Here is a 22,709-nt window from a genome sequence, read left to right as displayed (position 1 = left end):
ATAAATTAATATATATTTTTTCAATTAAAATTTATTTTTCTTGCTTTTTGAGAGGCAAAATTACTAATTAAATTTTTGCATTCAAGTTCCACTAACATTTCTTTTTCAATTGATAATATAGCTAATCCACTTAATCTTTCTTGTGACATAGTTGATCTTAAATATGATTTTATTAATTTTAATTTTGAAAAACTTCTTTCTGCGGAAGCAACTGTAATAGGTATAGTTAGTAATATTCTGAAAGCAATACATGTATTTGGAAAAGATTCTAGCCTCTTTATATAATTTAGTACATTAATTGGAGAGTTATCATTTATTTGCAAAACTTCTTTTAAAACTTTTAGTTCTGAATATAAATCTAAGCCATCAATATCAGAATAAGTTTCATGTGTGAGAAAACATTCAAGATTAAGACAATTTTTTTTTCAAACTATCATTATCTAGTGATTTTAGTTTTTCAAAATTAAATAAAAAACCAAAAATATTTTCATATATTTGAAATTGTTCAAACCTACTTTCAATTGAAAAAATAGCTTGATCTACTATATATAAAAAATAATTAATTCTAAAATATTCTTCGGCGGATTGTGTTGTCTTATCATTGACATTCTCATCAAATTGTTTCTTCCTACGAATTATACGTTTTTCACGAAATATAGGCTCTGTTTCCATTTTGCTTGCAATTTCTTTAGATGAATTCATAGCAGATGTAAATCCAGCTCCTTTATATTTTTTTAAAAAAGACATGAGACCTTTTAATTGATCTATAGCAATATCAATATGCATGTCTTTCGATTGTAAATTTTTACTAACAGAGTTAATAGCAAATAATATATCATACCAAATAGTCACAGATAGCAAAAACTCAAAACTTTCAATCTCATATGTTGCTAAACAATCAGCTTCACTTTTTGTTTTGGGATCTTCACTTGTTTTTGCCAATTGTAACAAAGCATCTCTTATTTCTAGAACTTGAAATTTTATTGCTTTCACACTTTCAATTCGACTTTACCAACGTGTTTGTGACAATGGCTTAAGAGTTAAACCTGTCACATTATCTTGTAAAATTTCCCATCGTTTTGTGGAAGAAGAAAATAGTGTGTATATTCGTTGTACTACTCCAAAAAAAGAAATAGTTTTAGGACAAGAATTAGCCATGTCACATAGGACAAGGTTGAGATTATGACAACCACATGGTGTGTAAAATGCTTTAGGATTTATATCAAGAATTCTTTTTTGTACCCCTTGTTTTTTCCCTTTCATATTAGACCCATTATCATATCCTTGTCCACGTACATCATTAATATCAAGTTCAAGATTTTTTATTGCATTTATAATTTCATTGAAAAGACCTTTTCTAGAAGTATCATCTACCTTTAAAAATTCCAAAAAATGTTCGTCTATTTTTATCGGACTTATTGAAATATCCACACATCTTAGTATGAGAGTCATTTGTTCTTGATGACTTACATTAGGGGTACAATCAAGTATAATTGAAAAGTATTTTGCTTCTTTAATCTTTTTTATAATTTTACTTTTAATTTCATTTGCTAATAATTGTATCACTTCATTTTGTATATTATGTCCAAGATAATGATTATGGATTGCACCATTTTGAATACGTTGAACATATTCTTGCATTATTGGATCAAATTCTGCAATCATTTCAATTATACTTAAAAAATTTCTGTTATTTTCTTGATAGATCTTTTCGTTTTTTCCTCGGAATGCCAAATTATTTTTACCAAGATTTTTTACCACCGCTATTATTCTTAATAACACTTTTTTCCAATGATCTTTCTCTTTCTTAATTTGTTCTTGGACATTTTTATCAATTGTTTTATTCTTCAATAATCTTAGTTCTAAATCAATCCAAGTATTCATATTAGTAATATGCTCATTAGTTGTTTCGTGATTTTTAAGAATAGAACTAATATTTTTCCAATCCTTAGTTCCTCCATTAGCTAGTTGATTTGTATTAGATTTTGAATTAAACAACTTGCAACAAAAACAAAATACTTTATCTAGGTCTTTTGAATACACTAACCATTTTCTATCATGTTTCTCTCCATTTGGTAATTTTCGAATATAATGCGTAGTAGAAAAATGTCTAGAGTTCTTATCTATAGGAAAGTTTAGATCATCAACTCTTATTGGACCATTTTCTACTAACAAATCTCTTAATTTTATATCAATAGTTTTCCATTGACTTGGATCAAAAATATTTGTAGGAATATAATTAGGTTGATCATTAATATTTTCACTCTCCTCTAAATTATTTTGAGCTTCATTATCAAGAATGGTGACATTACATGTTTGAACATTATCATGACCACCTTCATTATTATCATTTTGTTGTATATTTTCATTATCTTCTAACTCTTTTTGATGAATTTCTTCTTCATTTATGAAACTTTCACTCAAATTTTCCGCAAGATTTTGTTTTTTACTAGTAATAAATTCCTCCATAGCTTCCTTTTGAGATTCAATTAGTTCTTCTCTTTGTCTTTTCTTTTTTATTTTTTCATATCCGGATGGATATTTTCTAGTAGACATTTGTAATTAAAAAATATTTACGAATAAATGAAATACAATCTATAATAATAAAAAAAATTACAATTTAACTAGAATAATATAAATTTAACGTATAAAACAATAGAACCTGGTTTATAAAAAGCACAATTGTAGCTTTACTTAATATGATCACTTTACACTTTAAACCTGCACAAAAAAATTAAAATTAATATTAATACAAAATAAATTATTCTAAATTTATAATTTTGTTATCAATACTCTTCACTAACGAAATATGTAGAACTCATTTCACTCATTCACTAATACTAAAAGTTCATCACGGCATCACACTAAAAAAGTCTGATTTCTTAAAAAAAAAAAAAAATCAAAAATCAAAAAGCAAAAGGCAAAACGTGTAAGGCTTTCTCCAGAAGCCACAGCCACTGAAGCTCTTTTTCACTTTTTGTAAAGTGAAATCAAGGGTCCGGATGATGCTTCTAGAGATATCTTAAGGGTCCGGATCATCCTTCTAGAGAAATCTATTTCTCTTTTTCACTTTTTGTAAAGGCAAATCCTTTAGTCTCTGTGTTTGTTCTCTTGCTGCAACTGCTTGTGCTCTTTACTCAGCAGCAATGAGCAATAGCAGAGTTGAGCAAACTCCTCTTCAACCAAAAAAAAAAAAAAAAAAAAAAAACCAGCAAACTATGAAGAAGACGAAAGAGGCAAAGGAGGAGAAAACAAAAAATGAACCTGAAATGAAAATCTGTGAACACATCAAGTCTGTTGCCAACACCAATTGATGAGTAAGTCAACAACAAAAAAGATTTTTTTGTTTTTTTGAATCAAGATGGAGACTGGAGAGAGTCAGAGAGTGGGCGATTTTTTTCTTCTTTTTGCCTTTTGTAATATTTTCTTCTACAAGCTAAAGATTATTGCTTTTTGTAATCTTTTCTTCTGCAAGTTAAAGATTTGATGATGGGATTTCATGTCACTTCAATGTAAGTAACGGGCAATTTTTCAAGATGAGAAACGGGTGTTTTGTGATCTTTTCTTCTGCAAGCTAAAGATACGATGATTGCATTAGCCTTCATGTCACTTCAGTGAGAAACGGCCCCCTTTTTTTTTTTTTTTTTTTTTTTTTTCTCCTCAAATGAGAAACGGGCCTCTTTTCTTTTGCAACCTAAAGATATGGTGACTTAAATGTGAGAAACGGTTTTTTTTTTTTTCTTCTTCAGATGAGAACACAATATTATATACTATGTTTTTTTTTTTTTTTTTTTTTTTTTTTTTTTTTTTTTTTTTTTTTTTAATCAGATGAGAACACAATATTATATACTATATTATTACTACTTGGGGGCCCTCTTACAAGTGGGGGCCTTAGGCGGCCGCCTAAGTCGCCTATAGGTTCAGCCGACCCTAGGTTTTGTGAGAGTGCTATGTAAATTTCTGATGTCTTTTTTTCTTCTCTCTTCTTTAATCTTATGTTAATGAGTGCATTTTTCACAACAACTATCTATAACATGATTTCCCTCTTTGATTTGGACTTTTATCAAGGTCAAAAATACCTCATCTATTAACCAATGATTTATCCTACAAATGTTTTAGGAATAGGGTCAATAACATCAAAAAAAAATTTCCCATAAAATCCTCTTTTTTGAACTAAATTTTTATGTTTTTCGAAAATACCCCTACACCCTAAGTTTGAGCATAACAAAAGTAGAGGACAACATAGTAAAATTATATCTCTAACTCCACCTAGAACTTTGCCTACAAAATAGGACCACTATTTCGCCACCTTAGGTCTTTAAGAAAAACTCTTAAAAAAGAAAAAAATCACCATATTTCACTCTAAATAAAAAATAAAAAATAAAAAAACTTTATCAACAAGATTTACCAGTTTCTGTCCTTTTTTTTTTTTCCTTATCAAATCTCATTTTCTTTATTTTGAATTTGAAGGAAAAAAGAAAAAAAAGAAAAAAAAACACTTCTATCATAAAACCATTATTATAGCTTCTCATCCATATTCCTTAAATTTAGGCATTACCAGTTTACCACATATCATTTATTTTTATTGTTTTGGGTAGTTCCCAATTATCTCAATCACAATTTCTAAAGATATGACTATTCCAATTGGTAGTATTTGGTCAAAGTTAAAAAATTCACAAATAAAAAACTACAAACCCACAAAATCATGAATCCATAGTCCCATCATGAAATAATAATAATAATAATAATAATAATAATAATAATAATAATAATAATAATAATAATAATAATAATAATAATAATAATGATCAGTTACTAGTTGCCACATTTCAATTCTTTCTCACTTCTCCCACTTCATTGTACCAAAAAATAAAGATCATTTCATGCCCAAATTCCATTGGGAGAATATCGATATTTTTCTAGTTGGTGACACCACTTTCTATTAGTGTAAGGGCCTAAAACATCACCATTCCGCATGGCTTCTCCTATCAATCTATTATCCTACAAGTGTTTTAAGAATATGTATGTTTATAAATTGTATCTTGTTACTCATTAAATTCTTCTTCTTTTTTTATTAACGAAGAATTATGACTAAACTTAAAATAAAAAATAAATATAAAAAAGAAGCCTCATTCCACATGCTAGTTTAATTCCAAACAGCTTGCACCTAATCTAATTTACATAGATGCCTCTAAATTTTTGTTTAAAGTAAAGCTCCCACAATTTTCCACATTACCTATATTTTCTTTTTAAGTTTTTTTATCATGAACTTCCATAGCTTTAAAGTAAGAAAAAGTCTAGGAACATAAAATTTTTCACAACTTATTGCCATAATTGTTACATGATAGGATGTGATTCGTGAAAGAAAAAATTGTGGATGTAATAATTAACTATTCATAGTCTACCATGTCAAAGTTGTGACAAGAAATTTGTGAAATAATTCATGATCCTAAAACTACTCTTAAAGTAAAGGGCAAAATTTATTACAGTACTTATGTGTTATTAATTAGGTTTCCTTTAAAATTTTATTATGTGAATTTTTTTGTCGGTGTATTCTAAATCTTAAGAATAAAATATAAATAACAGCATCTAAGTTTTGTCTTAGTGTGAATTTGGATACAATATTTGCATCCGTGCGTTTTTTTAGTTGGTCTTATGCACTATTCACGAGACCCGTAAATAATTTTTTTAGCAAAACCAACTTTAAAACTGGGTTCCACAGCAGTATTCACACATTTAAAAATTATTTTACTACAGAGTTTTCAGTTTTCAGCAATAAACGGTATCCAAACAGACTCTTAGGCTTCGTTTGGGAGTTCATAAGAAAATGAAATGGAATGGAATAGAATGATATTAAGTGAATGGAATGGAATATATTTAAGTAAGGGAAAGAAATGAAATAGAATTAAGTAATCTTGATTGGATGTTTTAAAATAAAGGAATGGAAAGGAATGAAAATGAATAGAATGTAAGTAATCTTATTTGGAAGTAACATGGAGGGAATGGAATGAAATCATTTTATAACAATATTACTATTAGACCCATATTTTAAAATAAAGAGTTGAATATATTGGTGTATTTTGGGAGTTTTAGTAAAAAATTTATTAAATTTAATTTCATTCCCTCTCATTCCTCCAAATTTCAAGTGAATGAAAATTTGAGATTTTAAGGAAATAAAGAGGAACGAGTATTCCCTCCTACCCATTACATTTCCTATCACTTAAACTCTCAAATAAGGAAACGAATTTTCAATTCCCTCCATTAAAACTCCCAAACAAAGAAACGAAAGAATATTTAAAACCATTCTTTTTACTTATTTCTATTCTATTTAATTTCATTCCCTCCTTCAAACAATGCCTAGTATAGATCCCACGTTTTTACGCGTCACTTTTTAAATTTTTTTTACGTAAACTTTCATATTTACTCAAACCCATAAGAATCTGTCATCTGCCTCTCTCTTCACTCTCTCAAACCGTAAAAAGCCAGCCTTCTCTGTCTCCACTCCAGTCCCCTGTCATCTCCAGTTGCGGGTCAGAATGTCAGAGATCTTGCAGCGACCCAGATCTCCCTCGCAACTATGGTCAGATTTGTTCGAACCCTGAATCTTCATCGCTTTTCAATTCATCTGTAGGCTTCAAAGCTCTTCTGCCTCCTTTTATATATGTTCTAATTATGATATTGTTCAGTATTGATTTCGGTTTCTCTCTCTACTTTTCCATGAAATTTGTTTTTAATTTTAAATCTTGGGTCTCATACTGTTTTTCTCATTGTTGAATCAAAATGCAGAATTTCAGTTTCAGGGGCATCAAAGCTGTTGGCCAACATTCTGTACTCATGGGCATATCTGTTGGGAACTTGATTGCTAGATGGGATGATGAAACGGTGAGTATTTTTCCTTGAATCATCTTTTTTGGGTTGCTTTGAATTAACCTATTCCATACATGTTCTTTTGATGTTGCATGACATATGAGATCTTTTCATTGAACTATTTTTTTTCCTCCTCATGTTGTGATAAATCTGAGTAGCTATATTATGGTTATAATAGAAATTTTTTTGATAAAATTGATTTAAATCTTAAACTACAGGTGTTTTTTTTTTTTTTTTCATGATATATGTTCGATGAAATTCCTTTTAAAGTTGATTATATGATCTACTCATTCAATTTCACGTTCCGAGTAGGCTTCTTTATGTGTTCTGAAAATGTTTGTTAAAATTTCTAGGAAACATGAGTCCTATTAGTTTGAATTTAAGAACCCCAAGGCCAATCAACTTAGGATGCTTCAAATTAAACTATGAGCCTAGCCCAGTGAACTGTTCTCATGGCAATCATCTTGCGGTTTCATGTCTTGCCAAGTAATAGGATTAGTAGGGACACTGAGGGTTGGCTTGGGTTGCATATTTTGCTTCCTCAGGTGGGCCACACGAATACATCTTTTGGCCAACCTGGTTGTGCAATGTTATACCCTTCCATTCAATTGGGATAAGAGAATCTAGAAACATAATATTTTTTGCCACAACTCTAATGTGGTAGTCACAACAACATAAGATAATTGTGAAAAATTGTGATCCTAAAATAACTCTTGAAACAAGGAAGAATTGCATGAAATGATCAACTGCAAACATGATGAACTCTTTGCAGGTATGTTAGCTTTCTAGATTAATTGTTTTGGTATTTTATTTATATTGGGCTGTTATGTTTATTCTAATTATGCTTTTGTTGTTCACTCATACCTCTTTTTGTTTTCTAATTCTGTAGTTCATAGCTTTTTTATTTGTGGTCTGACTGATTTGGAGGATCAATTTAGCTGTTAAGTTTGATTGTGTTTGTGGTTTTGGATCCTGAGCTCAATACTGATACCATGAAACAAAGAAATTTCAAGGCCTTTCGAACAATCGCCACCAATCTCCCCTTTCACAGGCACCTTCTTTTCTCATTCTTTCTCTCATTGGAAAACCAGCAATTCAGTTTTCTATTTTTCATTGGATTTTGGGTTTTGGTAGATATATATCACTTGGTTTCTCAATCCAAAATTTTTTTTCACCTTTGGTTTATCAACCCCCCTCAAATTGTTCCATTAAATGATTATGGAAAACTGGTTTGCATCTTGGATGGTTTTCATCTTCATTGTCTTAGAAATTAACATGCAACATAAGAAACTATAGCTTTACCAATAACTTGATCATTGTCTTAGACGTTAACATGCAACATCAGAAACTACAGCTTTATCAATAACTTGATCATTATCTAGACAGTGATAGATAATGTAGATATTCAAATATAGTTGGTGAACATGCATGTTACATTTTTTCTTTTTTTAATAGGAAATCTAGTCGAAGCTATTTACGTCATGACTGGAAAATTTGGTTTACATCTGAAGCAGTCTCAGAATTTATAATGGGTGGAATTTCCTCCATCCATGTTACTTAAATCTTCTATAAATTGGGCATACTTGGCTAATCCATGCACTGCCTTATTTCCTCTCTTCAGGTGTGGCGTACTTCAAACTGGCATAATATTGGCAATAGCTGCCAAAGATTGTATTCTTCTGTTTCCTACTTGATGCCTTCTCACAAAAAAAGTAAGTATTTTTATCCCTGAATTTTGCCCAACAACTATGTGATCTCTGATGCCACATATCTTCCTCCATCACATATAATTTCAATTGGTTCAATTATTTTCTTGTCTCTCCTATCTGCTCTTGGTTTGAGAGACCAACAACATGTGCCTCCAGTGTTTGCAATTCCTTTTGCATACATTATATGTTCTGCCCCATGTGTCCAAAGACCCGTGAGTTTCATCTTGTTAAGGCATCCCTGCAATTCTCCAAACAACCTTCAATTGGATTTGCCCCTCCCATGTGCATCCCCGCTTCCCATTCCTCCTTTACAACCTCCTCGCTCTGATCATGTTTAATCCACATAGATTTAAATAAAAAAAGTTTGGTACTTCCTTTAGTTTTTTGTGTGGGCTGGTCTAATCTCAACAATAAGACAGTGGTCAGAGACCAAATTTGCTAGATGAAACAGCCTTGCTCTAGGCAACTTCCTTCGCCACTCCGTTGTGACTAGAGCTCTATCAATTGTTTCTTTAATGCATCCATTATCCCTCCTGTCCACGGCTTAAGTAAACCAAGATCCTGTATAGCCCAAGTCTCTGAGCCCCACATTTTCTAAATAATTCCCCCCCCCCCCCCCCCCCCCCCCTCCCCCTTCCTTCTCATTGACACTTAGAATTTCATTGAAATCTCCTATGCACACCTATGGTTTGTCAATCTGTTGCCCTAGACATTTTAAAAGCTCCCACAGCTCCCATGACTATATTCTCTTATGTGTTTCAAGGTTGCCATAGAATCCCGTTAATCTCCACACCCCAATCTCATCATTGGAATTAATCAATGCATCAATGTTACATATAGCGCTAATCATAGTGGTTAATAGTCTTTTTTTTTTTTTTTTTAATCCCAGTGCTCTTCTTAGTACTTTCTTTACCACATAATGAAAAATAAAAATGCAAGTTCCCTATAATATAAATGTGAGATATCTTCTTTTCAAAGTTTATACTCTCTCTCACTAGACAAATTTTGTAATCTTAAATGTATAGATACATGGATAGGTGATGGTTTTTGTGTTGATATGTTTTTGAATTGAATAAATTATTCTCTCCCTTACCCTTTAGAAAGTGCCTAGGTTAGCCATTAGTGGTTGATTATCCAGCACAATGTTTTGAATTTCATTCCGTTCCAGCATAGTGTTTAACATTTTTTTTGCTATTTTTTTTCCACAAAACAATTGTTATTGGCTTGACTGCAATAATTTTGAAAAGTTTCTTCTGTTTCAAGTTTAGAGTGAGTTTTGAGAAGGATGTGCAAATGCAAGAAGCAATGTAGGAAAGACAACATGAACTTGTGACTGATAAGATATATGCTAGGTACATGAAACTTTTCCTTCTAATTTCAATTGGGTATTTGTTTTTGTGGTCCTTATTTTATTTTTCTTTTTGATAAACTTATTCTTAGGTTTTTAGACATTTATATTGTAAATTACTTGATTTTAGGTATCATTCTTTTGTGGACTAATTGGTTTTCAAAAAATGGCTGGCAGATTTGCAAAAGTTATTGCCTTACCAGCTGCTGCTATGGTTAATTAGGCGTGTTCTCATTATATCTAGCACTATGTCTAGCATGTGACTGATTTTTAGAGTTAGGTAGTGAGTATAAATGGTTAAGGCTAACAAACTGTCTGTTACTCAAGCAGCTTAGCTTAAAAGTGTAATATGATTGTAATAAACTCTTCATAACAGAAATAACACTCAACCTTTTTTCCTTGCTCTCTTATAGCTTTCAAGCCTTGCATCCCAATTTATGACATTGAATAAAAGAACAGGCTTGGGTTTTGAAAAAGGTTTTCGAATTGGTTTTAGGTGAGTGAACATTTTTATTGCTGAAATAATTGGATTGCCTATATGATCATAGATTTTTTCTGGATTTCCTATTTTGTTCTTTGCTAAATGGATGTTTGGTCAATGAATTATATGATTTTTATCATGTATCATATAGTTTGTGGTACATGTTATGGGATAAAGGCAGATATATACAAATTTAAAAAATACAACATGGTAACTGTTAGAAATGCACATTAACAGTAACAAAAGAGCCTCAACATAGGAAACAAATACATTTAGTCCAACAAAACTAAATGAAATTATATTGAGTTCAAGCCTAAGGCAGAGCTGGTAGACTATGAAAATTGGGTAAGAAAAAGAGAAGATGGGAAACCAATCACCGACCCGATTCAGAGAGAGAGAGAGTATGTGGATGAGTGCATGTTGATATCTGAACAATGGTGATGTCTTTTAATGTTATTGAAGGGTGTATATCAAATAATACCAAGTGTTGCAATCACAAGGCTTCATGACACTAACTTGATAGAAGTTGAGGTTGAAGGAAATTTCAAGATCAAAGTAACAGTCATGTGCCTATAACCAAGAAAGATTCACATGTTCATGATTATGGGATCACACAAGGGGATTGCTTTGCTCATCTAGACTTGATCTTCAAGTTTTATGCACTAAGTGGCCAAGTTAAAGGTGATTTGTGCCAAACTTATGCGATCAGCTATGTAAGTAAGGTAAAGATGGGAGTTGTCATGCTAGTATGACAATCTAAATTGCTCTATTGGGATGAACGGCCAAGGAGTAGTTTGTAAGAGATAATCAATTAAATATTTTGCTTTTTAGTGGTCTATTGAGCTACCTAGTGAGCGCTCATAGGAGCACTCTTTTGTCATAAAATTTTAAATAAGGTCAGGGTCATCATCAATGACATATTTTTGGCCATTTCATTTAGTTTCTTCAATCAATTAGTTTATATTCACAACAAAATGGTAAACAACAAATACTTGTATGTTTATTTCTTTTTCATTGAAATAAAAACCATCAAATAACAAATAACAAATGCATTTAGGGGGGGGGGGGGTGGGGGGGGAGAAGCAGAACACCTGCATCATTAGACATTAGGCCTAAGAAATTTCACCTACATCTATCGTGGTAGAGATAGCGAAATCAATATGGGACTCTTAACTCTATGTGTACCATCACTCCATTCCAATGATGCTGATCGATGGGTATATTGGAAAGTTTGGAGGAATTGTGGTGGCGCCTTTAGCGTAACCTTGAAAGATTTTTTCTGGTGCAACTGAGTAAAAGATAGTTTGTTTGGAACAACAGTGACCGTGAGATTCTTCGGTGCCGTGACAGTTGCCTTGTATGTAGAATTTCTAAAGCCCACATTTGTAACTGTCCTATAATAGATGGCTGATATAGTAGAGTTAGGGTCATCATACTGATAATACAATGTTGGGTAATTTAGGGAATCATATCCTCCAAATTTAGGGACACTTGAGCAATTGGTTTTATCTTCAGTGAACAAATTTAGATTTGTCCCAGTGTAGCCCTCATTACATAGGAAGCGGATGTAGTCCAACGTTGACAAGTCATAGATCAAACCAGGTCGTAGTGCGTTAGTCGGGTCAATTTGGCCAGCACCATAGGCTAATTCAGCAAGGCCATCCTTGACTTTCATTTCAGTTGCTGATCATCAATCAAAAAGATAAATTATAAAACACTCAAAAAGACTAATTTCATTTTTTTTTTTGCATAATATAAAAGTTATTTTAGGGAAATATGAGATGATATCTTGATCAATGTGTTTATATAGAAGGAAGACAAAAATGTTAAGATTATTACAGATTTTACTTCCAGAGGTTTACAAACTAAAGTGACAATATGAATTTCATTGGTGCAACTTCAATAACTAATAAATAAATATTTAAATTACTTTTTTTGTGAATAATGACACTTCGGTTTGTAAGGGTTATGTAATAAAATTTGTAATATCTCTAATATTACTCATAAAATAAATGTCAAACATTTCTTATTAGAAAATATCCCTCTCCATTAATCATGGAGAAATTTTGTTTCGTAGTTAAGATTTTATTTTTGAATCAAATAGTTTACAGATTGTCATGTGACATTGGATACATATTAACATGGATAATATTTAGTCTAAACCAATTGGCATATTAACCATGTTGCTGGTAAACCATGAGGAATAAGATGGCCTTGGAGAATTTGAAATAAACACTAACAACCTCTAATTGACACCATTCAAATGGTGGTTCTTGTAAAATGGCACTAATCTTTAACACATCATGAGTTAAAATGGGAGAATTTAAGGGAACTAACCAGTTGTCATTAGGGCCGATTTGATTGCAGAAGGAGACCAATCAGGGTGGAATGATTTGACATAGGCAGCGGCAGCAGCCACATGAGGGCAAGACATTGAAGTTCCAGAGATTATATTATATACATCAAACCGGTTGTCATCAGGACTTCCAGTCAATGATGCAAGTTTAGAGTAAGCAGCAAGTATATCTATCCCAGGTGCCACTATATCCGGCTGCAAATCAAACATAATTTAAAACCATCATACTATTATATATCTTAAGAAAAAGAGTATAAAAATTTATGCCTAGAATGGCAATCATTGCAAAGGGTTACCTTAAGTATTGTGCTAGTGAGTATGGTCGGACCTCGAGATGAAAAGGAAGCCACAAAGGGTGCAGCAACATTGGGAACTCTTTTGGACTTGTATATGATAGCTTGAGGGGCTCTGAATATTTTACCAGTGAGAACAAATCCGTAAAGAATGTTTAATATATCAAGTAATTTATGGCAAATGTTAACAAGCACTATACGGTGCTTGTTAAGGTTAAAATAATGTGGGTCACACTAAACTAAAAAAATTGGATAAATGGAGAAAATTTGTATAAAGCTGACCTTAAAGCCTATAAAGCTAACAAAGTATTGACATAAAACTAAATGGTTGACAAAGATTCTGACATAAAGTTGGGTGACAAAGATTCTGACAAATGTTAACAAGCATGCATTTTTTAATTTATAGAAGAATTGCATGTTATAATGAATTGTAAATAAGGTATATATAAAAGTAAAAGCTATGCTAACTCTATATTAGTATGAGCCTAGATTATATTTTAATTTGGTCACAACAAAAAGGAAAAATCTAATCAATGACAACTCTCCTAGCCCAATATGGGGGGGGGGGGGGGGGCATTTTATATAACGAATTTGATTCCTCTTACTTACTTGGTTGAGTTGACATATGTAAGAGTTGTGTTACCAAAACTAAAATCAATAATGGCTTTAGGGATGATAGCTGTAAAGCTCGTATCTATCTTCCCTATGACAGATATCAACACCCCGATCCCACCCAAAGACTTGATGTAAGTTTCATTTGCTGCTTCTTTGCATACCACAATCTTTCCATTGACTTTTTTCTGGTCTAGCTTCCCTTGATCACAATACCTACCCAATTTTTTAATTAATTAGTGCTACTAATATTAATATTCTAAATATATATTAGGTTAGGTGATCTTCAATTACAGTATAAATCATGAAATAGAAAATGCTCTTTAATTACCAGGGAGATGAACCTGGCGATAAAGTACTATCGGCTGCTATTGCCGCGTTGGTTAGAGGGTACATCTTCTTATTTGGTGTAAATGTGTTGATGGAGAGTCCCTGTTATTCAATGCACCAGTAAATGTAATGTGATTATGATCAAGTGAAATGAAAAGGCATCATGCTCCTAAATGGAAGCACTCCTTTACTAAATATTGTGACACTCTAAATGAGACAAGTTTTTTTATATAGGATCATCCCCATTTGAGATCTTAATATTGTAACACTCTACACATGGTTAGATAAAAAAAATTAAAATCTTAACTATGAAATGAATTCCATTTGTTTCATGTGAAATGGAAAATAATCATTTTCCTTGATGGAAGCACTCCTTTACTAAGCAAGGCTATCATATTTGATGACCCAAGTTGCTTTAGGATCATCTCCATTTTGAAATATTTTCATATTTTTGGTTAGATTAAATATTATAAATCTAGTGCTATATCATTTAAAATTTCAACGGTAGCAAAACTTTGTACACCGTCCCAAAAAGAAAGAGGCAACTTACAGCATTTTCCTTGCCATTTCCAAGTTTAATCGGAGTCCTAAACTCCATATCCATGCTAGCAGCACCAACAGTCATTATCCAAGGAGCTGTGTTCTGCACTGTATACACATATGGGCCGCTATTTCCCGCTGAACATGCTATGAAAATCCCCTTCTTCATTGCATGAAAGGCACCGATTGCAATGGGATCGTCAAAGAAGCCACTTGAACCCTCACCGATAGATATTGATAGCACGTCAATTCCGTCATCAATGGCATCATCCAATCCAGCCAGAAGGTCTATATCACTGCAACCTTCGGGCCAACACACCTTGTACATTGCAATGCGTGCTGATGGAACCCCACCTCGAGCTGTGCCTTTGCCTAAACCGTACAAGCTTGCGCCTGCTACTGTGGCACCTGCTATGGTGGATGAAGTGTGAGAGCCGTGGCCGTCAACATCTAGTGGGGATGGCTTTCTTTGGGGAAATTTGGGGTCGTTGTTGTAGAAAGTTGCACCTATTACCTTGCTGCATAAAAGGGTGAATAGCTTGGAAATTAAATGAGAGATCCGTGCATGTAGAGAAGTAGTATTTAAAATTAATTTTCATCTTGAGTAATGTTAAAAACACAATATTTTCTTTTTATAATTGTTGATAAGATTTGTTATGATTGGAATAATGTCACTCTCATTTAGAATCCACTAAACATACTTTTTATTATGCACCATTGTTTTAACTATTGTGAAAAAGAAGGTTGCAAATTCAAATATTGTGTTGCTAGGCTTAATATTTTGTGGTTGGTCACAATCAAGGAGAGATTGAGATTGTTTACTTGTTGCAGCCGGTAAACTTGCCTACTACTTGGCATCTACCCTTCCATTTTGATGGAGGAGGTCCTACTCCTTTGTCATTAAAACTTGGAGCACCCATATAAACTCCTAAAAAAAGGAAAGATTAAGAAAGTTATCAAAATTTCCCCATGTAACAAGGAGAAAGTCAAAGCTCTTTAGCATCCATATAAATTGCTAAAAAATAAGGGGAGGAAAAAGGAAAGATTAAGAAAGTTAACAAAATTTTTCCATGTAATAAAGAGAAAGTCAAAACTCTTTGAGAAGTCTTAATTTATTACCTGTATCTAATACTCCAACAATAATATTACTTTCAATTTTAAGATTTCTCTTTATTGAGAGAGGCATTCTTAAGTAATCCCATGATCTTGTTGTATGAAGTTTCCGTACTTTGCTAGGAAATACTGACACCACATTTTCGTTCTCTGTAGAGGATGCATATACATATATAAATTACATAAGACAACCACCCTAAGAGCAAAAAAGATAAAGAAAGAAAGAAAATGTTGTGTAACATGATGTTTTTAGTGTGCACCTTTAAGTTTTTGAACTTCATCTGGCAATAGGTTTGCTGCAAATGCATTAAAACTCTTGGTGTAGCTATGTATTCTAGCTTGTTGGGCAATACTCTCACTGAAAAATGAAAGTACTTGATGGTTTAATTGTCTAGCAAATGTTATAATTTGTTGCATTCTAGCTGTGAGGTCATATCATGTATGGATTATATCCTAAAAACTAATTTTATATGCATAGAATATCCTAATGCTATACATATTGATTTGTTGCTAACCATTATGGAAACCTCCCCCACCACCAAATCGTTGACCCATGTATGAGCTAACCCTACTTTGTCATCCAACTTACTCTTTAATTATTGAAGAAAGTAAGTTGTGTTGATGAACAATAGCATTGCTTCTTAACGGCGGTGCCTCTCCCAAATACACAATGTACGCCTATATGATAATGAAAAATAAATTTATGATTAGTGAATGGAAATTATAAAATTTAAATAATACACTAATAACTGTGTTCATACAAATTATAAAAATATATTCACCTTTCTAACTTGGTCACTAGAACCATGAGTGAATGACCAATAAAGCTGCGTAGCCAGAAGGAAGAGGGTGAGCATACGAATTGGAACCATTTTTGATTCCTCCGTTGTATGGATACTTCTCTGGCTTTCTCTCTTGTTCCTATATTTATAGTCAGATTTTTTTCTTTAAACATCCCTAGTTTTTCTCATGTGTAACTAAAATGTAGACTTTGACTTTTTCCAATGTAAAGTTAGATTATTGCATAAACCTATTCCAAGAAGAGGTGTTTAGGCGTAACTTCATTATAATTAGCTTGTCCACCTGTTAAATTTATCTCAGAGAAGTCCCTTCTCTATTGAATTAAGTAAACAATGTACAATTCCTCAAAATTAAAAAAGAAATGTATAAATTAAGTGTCCGTTACATATATAAGTAGTAATAACTAAATTTAGTTTTTAAACTAACTCCTAAATTAGCCGTTTGTTATTAGGAGGCTGAAATATAAATTTAACAACTTTATTTACACCTAGTCTAATTTAGTCAACGTGAAGACAGGTGTATCACACTAGCAGATCATGTGTCTCTCATGTGATTACTTAATTAAACTTCTATAGGCCCCTCCTTTCCCCTCCATCCAAACCGACACCACCATTCTTTTGTAATTTATTTATTTATTTATGGAATCTTGATAATTTTCCTTTAGATATCATACCAATATCAAGTTTGTACCCGTTACATAAAAATTTTACTTTTTTTTTAGAAACAAACACATACAAGGGAATGGAAAAGAAGTTCTAATACAAAGGCATACCACAACTTAAATTTTACTTAACTTTTATTTTTACAAAATTTTAAAGAAGCGATTAGGCAGCCTTAGTGCCTTATTCCTATTTTTTAGATTCTAGTTTTTATTTATTTATTTAGATTCTAATTTTTATTTATTTATTTATTTGGTATTAATGTTGTAATTGTTAATTGGACTTTTGAGTTGTGAAAGTCTATATATATTGTGGAAAGACAATGCATGCACACAAAGTAATTTAGAAGAAGATAATAAATAAAATAAAATAAGGACCTAGTGTACTATGTACATTTCCCTACTTACACCACCCCCCCCCCCCCCCCCCAAAAAAAAAAAAAAAAAAAAATATATATATATATATATATATATATATCAAGCCATATTCAGGGGCGGAGGGAGGGAGGCGGGGGGCTTGACTTTGAAATCCTCCCTCTCCCTTGTATTTTTGGTTTAGAAAAAAATTTGAGCACAAATTTCAATAATGACACTCTAGATTTTTACTAAAAACATGTAATACATTTATATAGTTGGCTAATATATTTTTATTTCCTATAAGTATATATTCTTATATCATACATAGTTCATTAAATTAAAGAATATTTAATGTATACCATAAGTAAATTTTTTATTGTTAAATTGACTTGTATATTTTTAGACATGTTAAGACTTACTCTTTTTTTTTTTTTTTTTTTTTTTTTTTTTTTTTTTTTTTTTTTTTTTTTTTTTTTTTTTTTTTTTTTTTTCGCCGCACACCTTTGGTGCGATGGTCACTCCACAAGTATAAGTATTTGTGGGGTGTGGTGTGGGGGGCAAGGGTTGGGGTTCAAGTCTCCAAGAGGGAGCTTCACACGTATATATATTTAGATTAGACTAGAGTAGAATTTCTATTGTGGGGCCCGGCCCAAAAATAATGGGCTATTCCAAATTCAGGCCCGTTCGAGGAGCGTCCTGTCCGAAGGGAAACCACATATGAAGCACTACTCAATCCCAATAACGCCAAGGAAACCTGTCCGAGGAGTAACTCCTCCTCGGACATCACGAATCCCAGACGAGGAACTCTTTCCAGCTATTTCAGTTCATCCTCCCAACATATAAAATGAATAAAATCCAAAATATCTCATGGAAAGCTACCACCACATTAATTGCGCCCCAACCACCCCCTTGGCCGCATTAATGAGGAAAAGACACCTGAACAGTACCGCCTTGGCCTCTGCAACTCACAAAGGGACTGATGAGGACGTCTGATGGGACAGGTGCTCAAGTAGATGCTTAGATGATCAACAGGTGTAAGGTTGAGATGAGAAGAAGAGAACTATATAATGTAGTGAAGTCCCTCAAAGAGAGGGACGAAAAAAAAACTGTATTGGAAACTGAAGAAATAGAATCAGACAGGAGAGATTCATTCTGGTGTCTTTATTTTTTCTGCAAACAATACTATCCATGTATCAGACCGATTAGGCTAACTGAGGCTAAGTTCTTTTGACTCATCCTCTACAAATATTTATTGTGGGTTGCGCTTTGGGCCGAGGCCTGATCAACTGAAGTTGGGCCAGGAAAATCGTGCAACTATAATTGGCGCCGTCTGTGGGGAGAACTAAGGCATCAGCTAGTACAACGGTCGAGTATGGCAGAGCTAGGCCCGCACCATGAGGATCCTCACCAAGCTGATTCCCAACGAACACAACCCGCCAAGTCCCAAAGGCAAAATAACCCAACCAACCCAGGCGGCAGGGGGAATCGTGAGGGAAGTGTGCATACTATCCGGACGAGCCAGAGTCACACTCAGACAGGAAGTCACGTGTCTCAGAGGCGAAATAGTCACCAGGCCATGCAGCGAGAGATAGATGACCTAAAAAGGAAGTTACGACGTGTACAGCGGAGACGATCTCCCTCTGACTCAGGCGGGTCTTCTAATGCGGAGGACGTGAGTTACAGATAAAGGTCAAGGACCCCCCCAAGTGAGACCTTTTCTTACGAAAAGGAACCACGCCCAGTACGGAAGTATGAGAGCCCATCCAGCGAAGGTTCGGGGAACGACGCCATGAAGAAGGCGCTGGATCAGGTCTCGAGGTCACCCTTCACGAATAGAATCGAAGGGGCTATGCTTCCAAGACGCTTCAACCAACCGGTGTTCGCCATCTATACCGGCAGAACAGACCCGGTAGAGCACGTGAGTCAGTTTAACCAAAAAATGGCGATCTATTCGCAAAACGAAGCCCTAATGTGCAAGATCTTCCCATCCAGCTTGGGATCGATGGCAATGAGGTGGTTCAATAGCCTGAAGACAAACTCCGTAGGCTCCTACAAGCAGCTCACTCAAGCTTTTTGCTCCCGTTTTATTACAAACACCAGAGTCCCTCGACCTCTCAGTTCGCTACTATCCTTATCCATGCATGAAGGAGAAACCCTGAAAGCATACTCGGATAGGTATTGGGAGGTGTATAATGATTTAGATGACAACCATGATAATGTTGCTATCAGCACGTTCAAAAGCGGTCTCCCCACCGAGCATGGCTTAAGGAAATCCCTCACCGGAAAACCAGTTACTGACGTCCAACAGTTAATGGATAGGATCGACAAGTACAAAAGAGTAGAGGAAGATCAGCTGCAAGGGAGGGGAAAGGAGAAGGTTATCCACCCCAAAGCAAATGATGTCAGGTCGGAACGTCACAATCCTGGTCAGCCGAGGAGAGACTTTCCGCGACAAGCTGGACAGAGCAACCCGCAAACAGTGAACGCCGTGTTCAGAGAGCCAGCACAACAGGTACTGGAGAAAGTAAGGGATGAACCCTATTTCAGGTGGCCGGGAAAGATGGCTGGAGATCCTTCCAAACGTAACCAGAACTTGTACTGCCACTATCATCGGGACCATGGGCATACTACTGAGGACTGCAGGAATCTGTGGAATCACCTAGACCAATTGGTCCGAGAAGGAAAGTTACGTCACCTGCTGCACCCATCGAGCGACCATCCCGGCCAAGCAGCACAAGAACCTCGAAGGGACGTGTCATTAAGACCCCCCACCGGGACGATACATGTCATCCTCGCTGCACCAGGAAGAACCGGGCCACCCATCCCCAGGGTATTAGCTGTTGATCGGCTCCCCTCCGAGGGCAGGCAAAGGGAGCCCAAAAGGCCAAAAAAGGGAAGCTCCTTGATACTGGGATTCTCGGATGAGGATAAGAAAGGAACTATTCAACCTCACGATGATGCCTTGGTGGTCACATTGCGGATTGGGGGCTTCGATGTGAAAAGGGTGTTAGTAGACTCGGGAAGTGCGGTGGAGATAATGTACCCTGACCTATACAAGGGGCTGAACTTGAAGCCGGAAGATTTGGCAGCTTATGACTCCCCCCTTCTCAGCTTCGAGGGAAGGATTGTTACGCCAAAGGGGCAAATCCGACTGCCCGTACAGACTGGGGCGGAAGTGGTGGAGGTGAATTTTATCGTGGTCGACGCTTATTCACCCTACACCGCGATAGTTGCAAGGCCATGGATCCACTCCCTAGGGGCCGTAACCTCCACACTTCATCAAAAAGTAAAATACCCATCTAGAGGACAAGTGGAAGAGATCCGAGGAGATCAGGCCGTGGCCAGGAAGTGTATGGTGGCCGCCATCTTACATCGGCCCTTAGTCGAGTCCTCGGCCCCAGAGAGCTTATAGAAACCAGCCTCCTCGGTAAGACAAGACGATGGGCTGGCCGAGGAGATAAGGTGTGAAGGTTTAGATAAGATTGCTGTCAAAGATGACCCGGAGAAGTTCTTTCAGGTCGGCTCTGAATTGCCCTCTCAAGAAAAGGAGGAACTGGTCAGATTTCTCAGAGAAAATGTTGACGTATTCGCATGGGACGCCTACGATGCCCCGGGAGTTGATCCTAGCCTCATCTGTCACCACCTGAACGTCAACCCCTCTTCCATTCCAAGGAAGTAGCCACCCCGACGCCCTTCAAAAGAACACGCTAGTGTCGTAAGAGACGAAGTGACAAAATTGAAAAGAGCAGGGGCTATCAAAGAAGTCTTTTATCCCGAATGGTTGGCGAACACAGTGGTGGTAAGGAAGAAGACAGGGAAGTGGAGGGTCTGCGTGGACTTCACGGACCTGAACAAGGCGTGCCCCAAAGACCCATCCCCCTACCCAAAATCGATCGATTGGTGGATGCAACCGTGGGGCACCCTCGAATGAGTTTCCTGGACGCTTTCCAAGGCTGTCATCAGATACCCCTTACGCTAGAGGACCAAGAGAAAACGGCTTTCATGACGCCCATCGGAAATTATCATTATAAGGTGATGCCGTTCGGGCTAAAGAACGCGGGCTCAACCTACCAAAGGATGATGACTCGGATGTTCGAGCCACAGCTGGGCAAGATCATTGAGGTTTATATAGACGATATGGTAGTGAAGAGTAAAAGGGTGTCCGAGCACGTGAAAGACCTCGGAATAGTCTTCGCTATCTTAAGAGAGCACTGATTGCGGCTGAATGCCTCCAAATGTTCATTCGGGGTCGGGTCTGGGAAATTCCTAGGGTACATGGTCACCCACAGGGGAATAGAAGTAAGTCCCGACCAAATCAAAGCCATTAACAGCCTACAGACTCCCAGGAACCCGAAGGAGGTGCAGAAGCTCACTGGCATGATTGCGGCATTAAACCGGTTCATATCGCGATCGGCGGATCGATGTCGGCCTTTTTACCTCCTGATAAACAAGTGGAAAGAGTTCGAATGGTCAGAGGATTGCGTTCAGGCTTTCCAGCAGCTTAAGGACTACCTGTCCCGACCACCCATCATGTCCAGTCCTGAGGCAGATGAGGTACTATTTGCCTACATCGCCGTAGCTCCCTACGCTGTAAGCCTGGTACTTATACGGGATGATAATGGGGTGCAGCGACCGGTGTACTATGTGAGCAAATCACTACATGAGGCCGAGGTACGATACCTACCTTTAGAAAAGGCAATTCTGGCGATAGTGCATACAACCCGTAAGCTTCCTCATTACTTTCAGGCGCATACGGTCATCGTTCTGACTCAGCTTCCCCTTCGAGCCGTTCTTCGAAGCGCTGACTACACAGGAAGGATCGCCATGTGGAGTGCTCTTTTGGGGGCCTTCGATATTAAATATATGCCCCGACCCTCCGTCAAAGGACAGGTCCTCGCAGACTTGGTAGCGGAGTTTGCTGAGCCCTCTATAGAAACGATGACCGAGAAGAAAGACCTGGGTGGAAAATTGGTTGGAGCAATTTCAGCAGGGGGGACCATGCATTGGAAGGTCTACGTGGATGGCGCGGCCAACCAGAGAGGATCAGGAGTTGGGATAGTTTTAATATCGCCGGACGGCACTGCCATTGAAAAATCGTTAAGACTCGGATTCCCGACTACGAACAATGAAGCCGAGTACGAAGCCTTACTTCAAGGGATGGCGATGGTTCAAAAATTGGGTGGAAGAATAATAGAAGCATTCTCGGACTCCAGATTAGTGGTCGGACAAGTGATGGGCGAGCTT

General features: G+C 35.7%; 1 protein-coding gene across 1 annotated transcript in view; it reads right to left on the bottom strand.

Annotated features, from left to right (window-relative positions):
• Positions 1-12,638: 12,638 nt before the first annotated feature.
• The window catches only part of LOC126720635 (subtilisin-like protease SBT4.15), a gene marked incomplete at its 5' end in the record, with an annotated part of 32,375 nt that continues 22,304 nt past the window's right edge, over positions 12,639-22,709 (bottom strand). The window contains 9 exons of the mRNA XM_050423382.1: positions 12,639-12,956; positions 13,058-13,169; positions 13,664-13,882; positions 13,998-14,098; positions 14,547-15,054; positions 15,359-15,464; positions 15,656-15,799; positions 15,910-16,007; positions 16,239-16,327. Coding sequence (XP_050279339.1) covers positions 12,738-12,956; positions 13,058-13,169; positions 13,664-13,882; positions 13,998-14,098; positions 14,547-15,054; positions 15,359-15,464; positions 15,656-15,799; positions 15,910-16,007; positions 16,239-16,327 — 1,596 coding nt within the window. The remainder of the gene's footprint in view (positions 12,957-13,057; positions 13,170-13,663; positions 13,883-13,997; positions 14,099-14,546; positions 15,055-15,358; positions 15,465-15,655; positions 15,800-15,909; positions 16,008-16,238; positions 16,328-22,709) is intronic.

This window comes from Quercus robur, chromosome 1, assembly GCF_932294415.1.
Source record: "Quercus robur chromosome 1, dhQueRobu3.1, whole genome shotgun sequence".
Taxonomy (NCBI): domain Eukaryota; kingdom Viridiplantae; phylum Streptophyta; class Magnoliopsida; order Fagales; family Fagaceae; genus Quercus; species Quercus robur.
The sequence above is the reverse complement of the archived record's forward strand: the minus strand, read 5'-3'. Positions and strand labels throughout refer to the sequence as shown.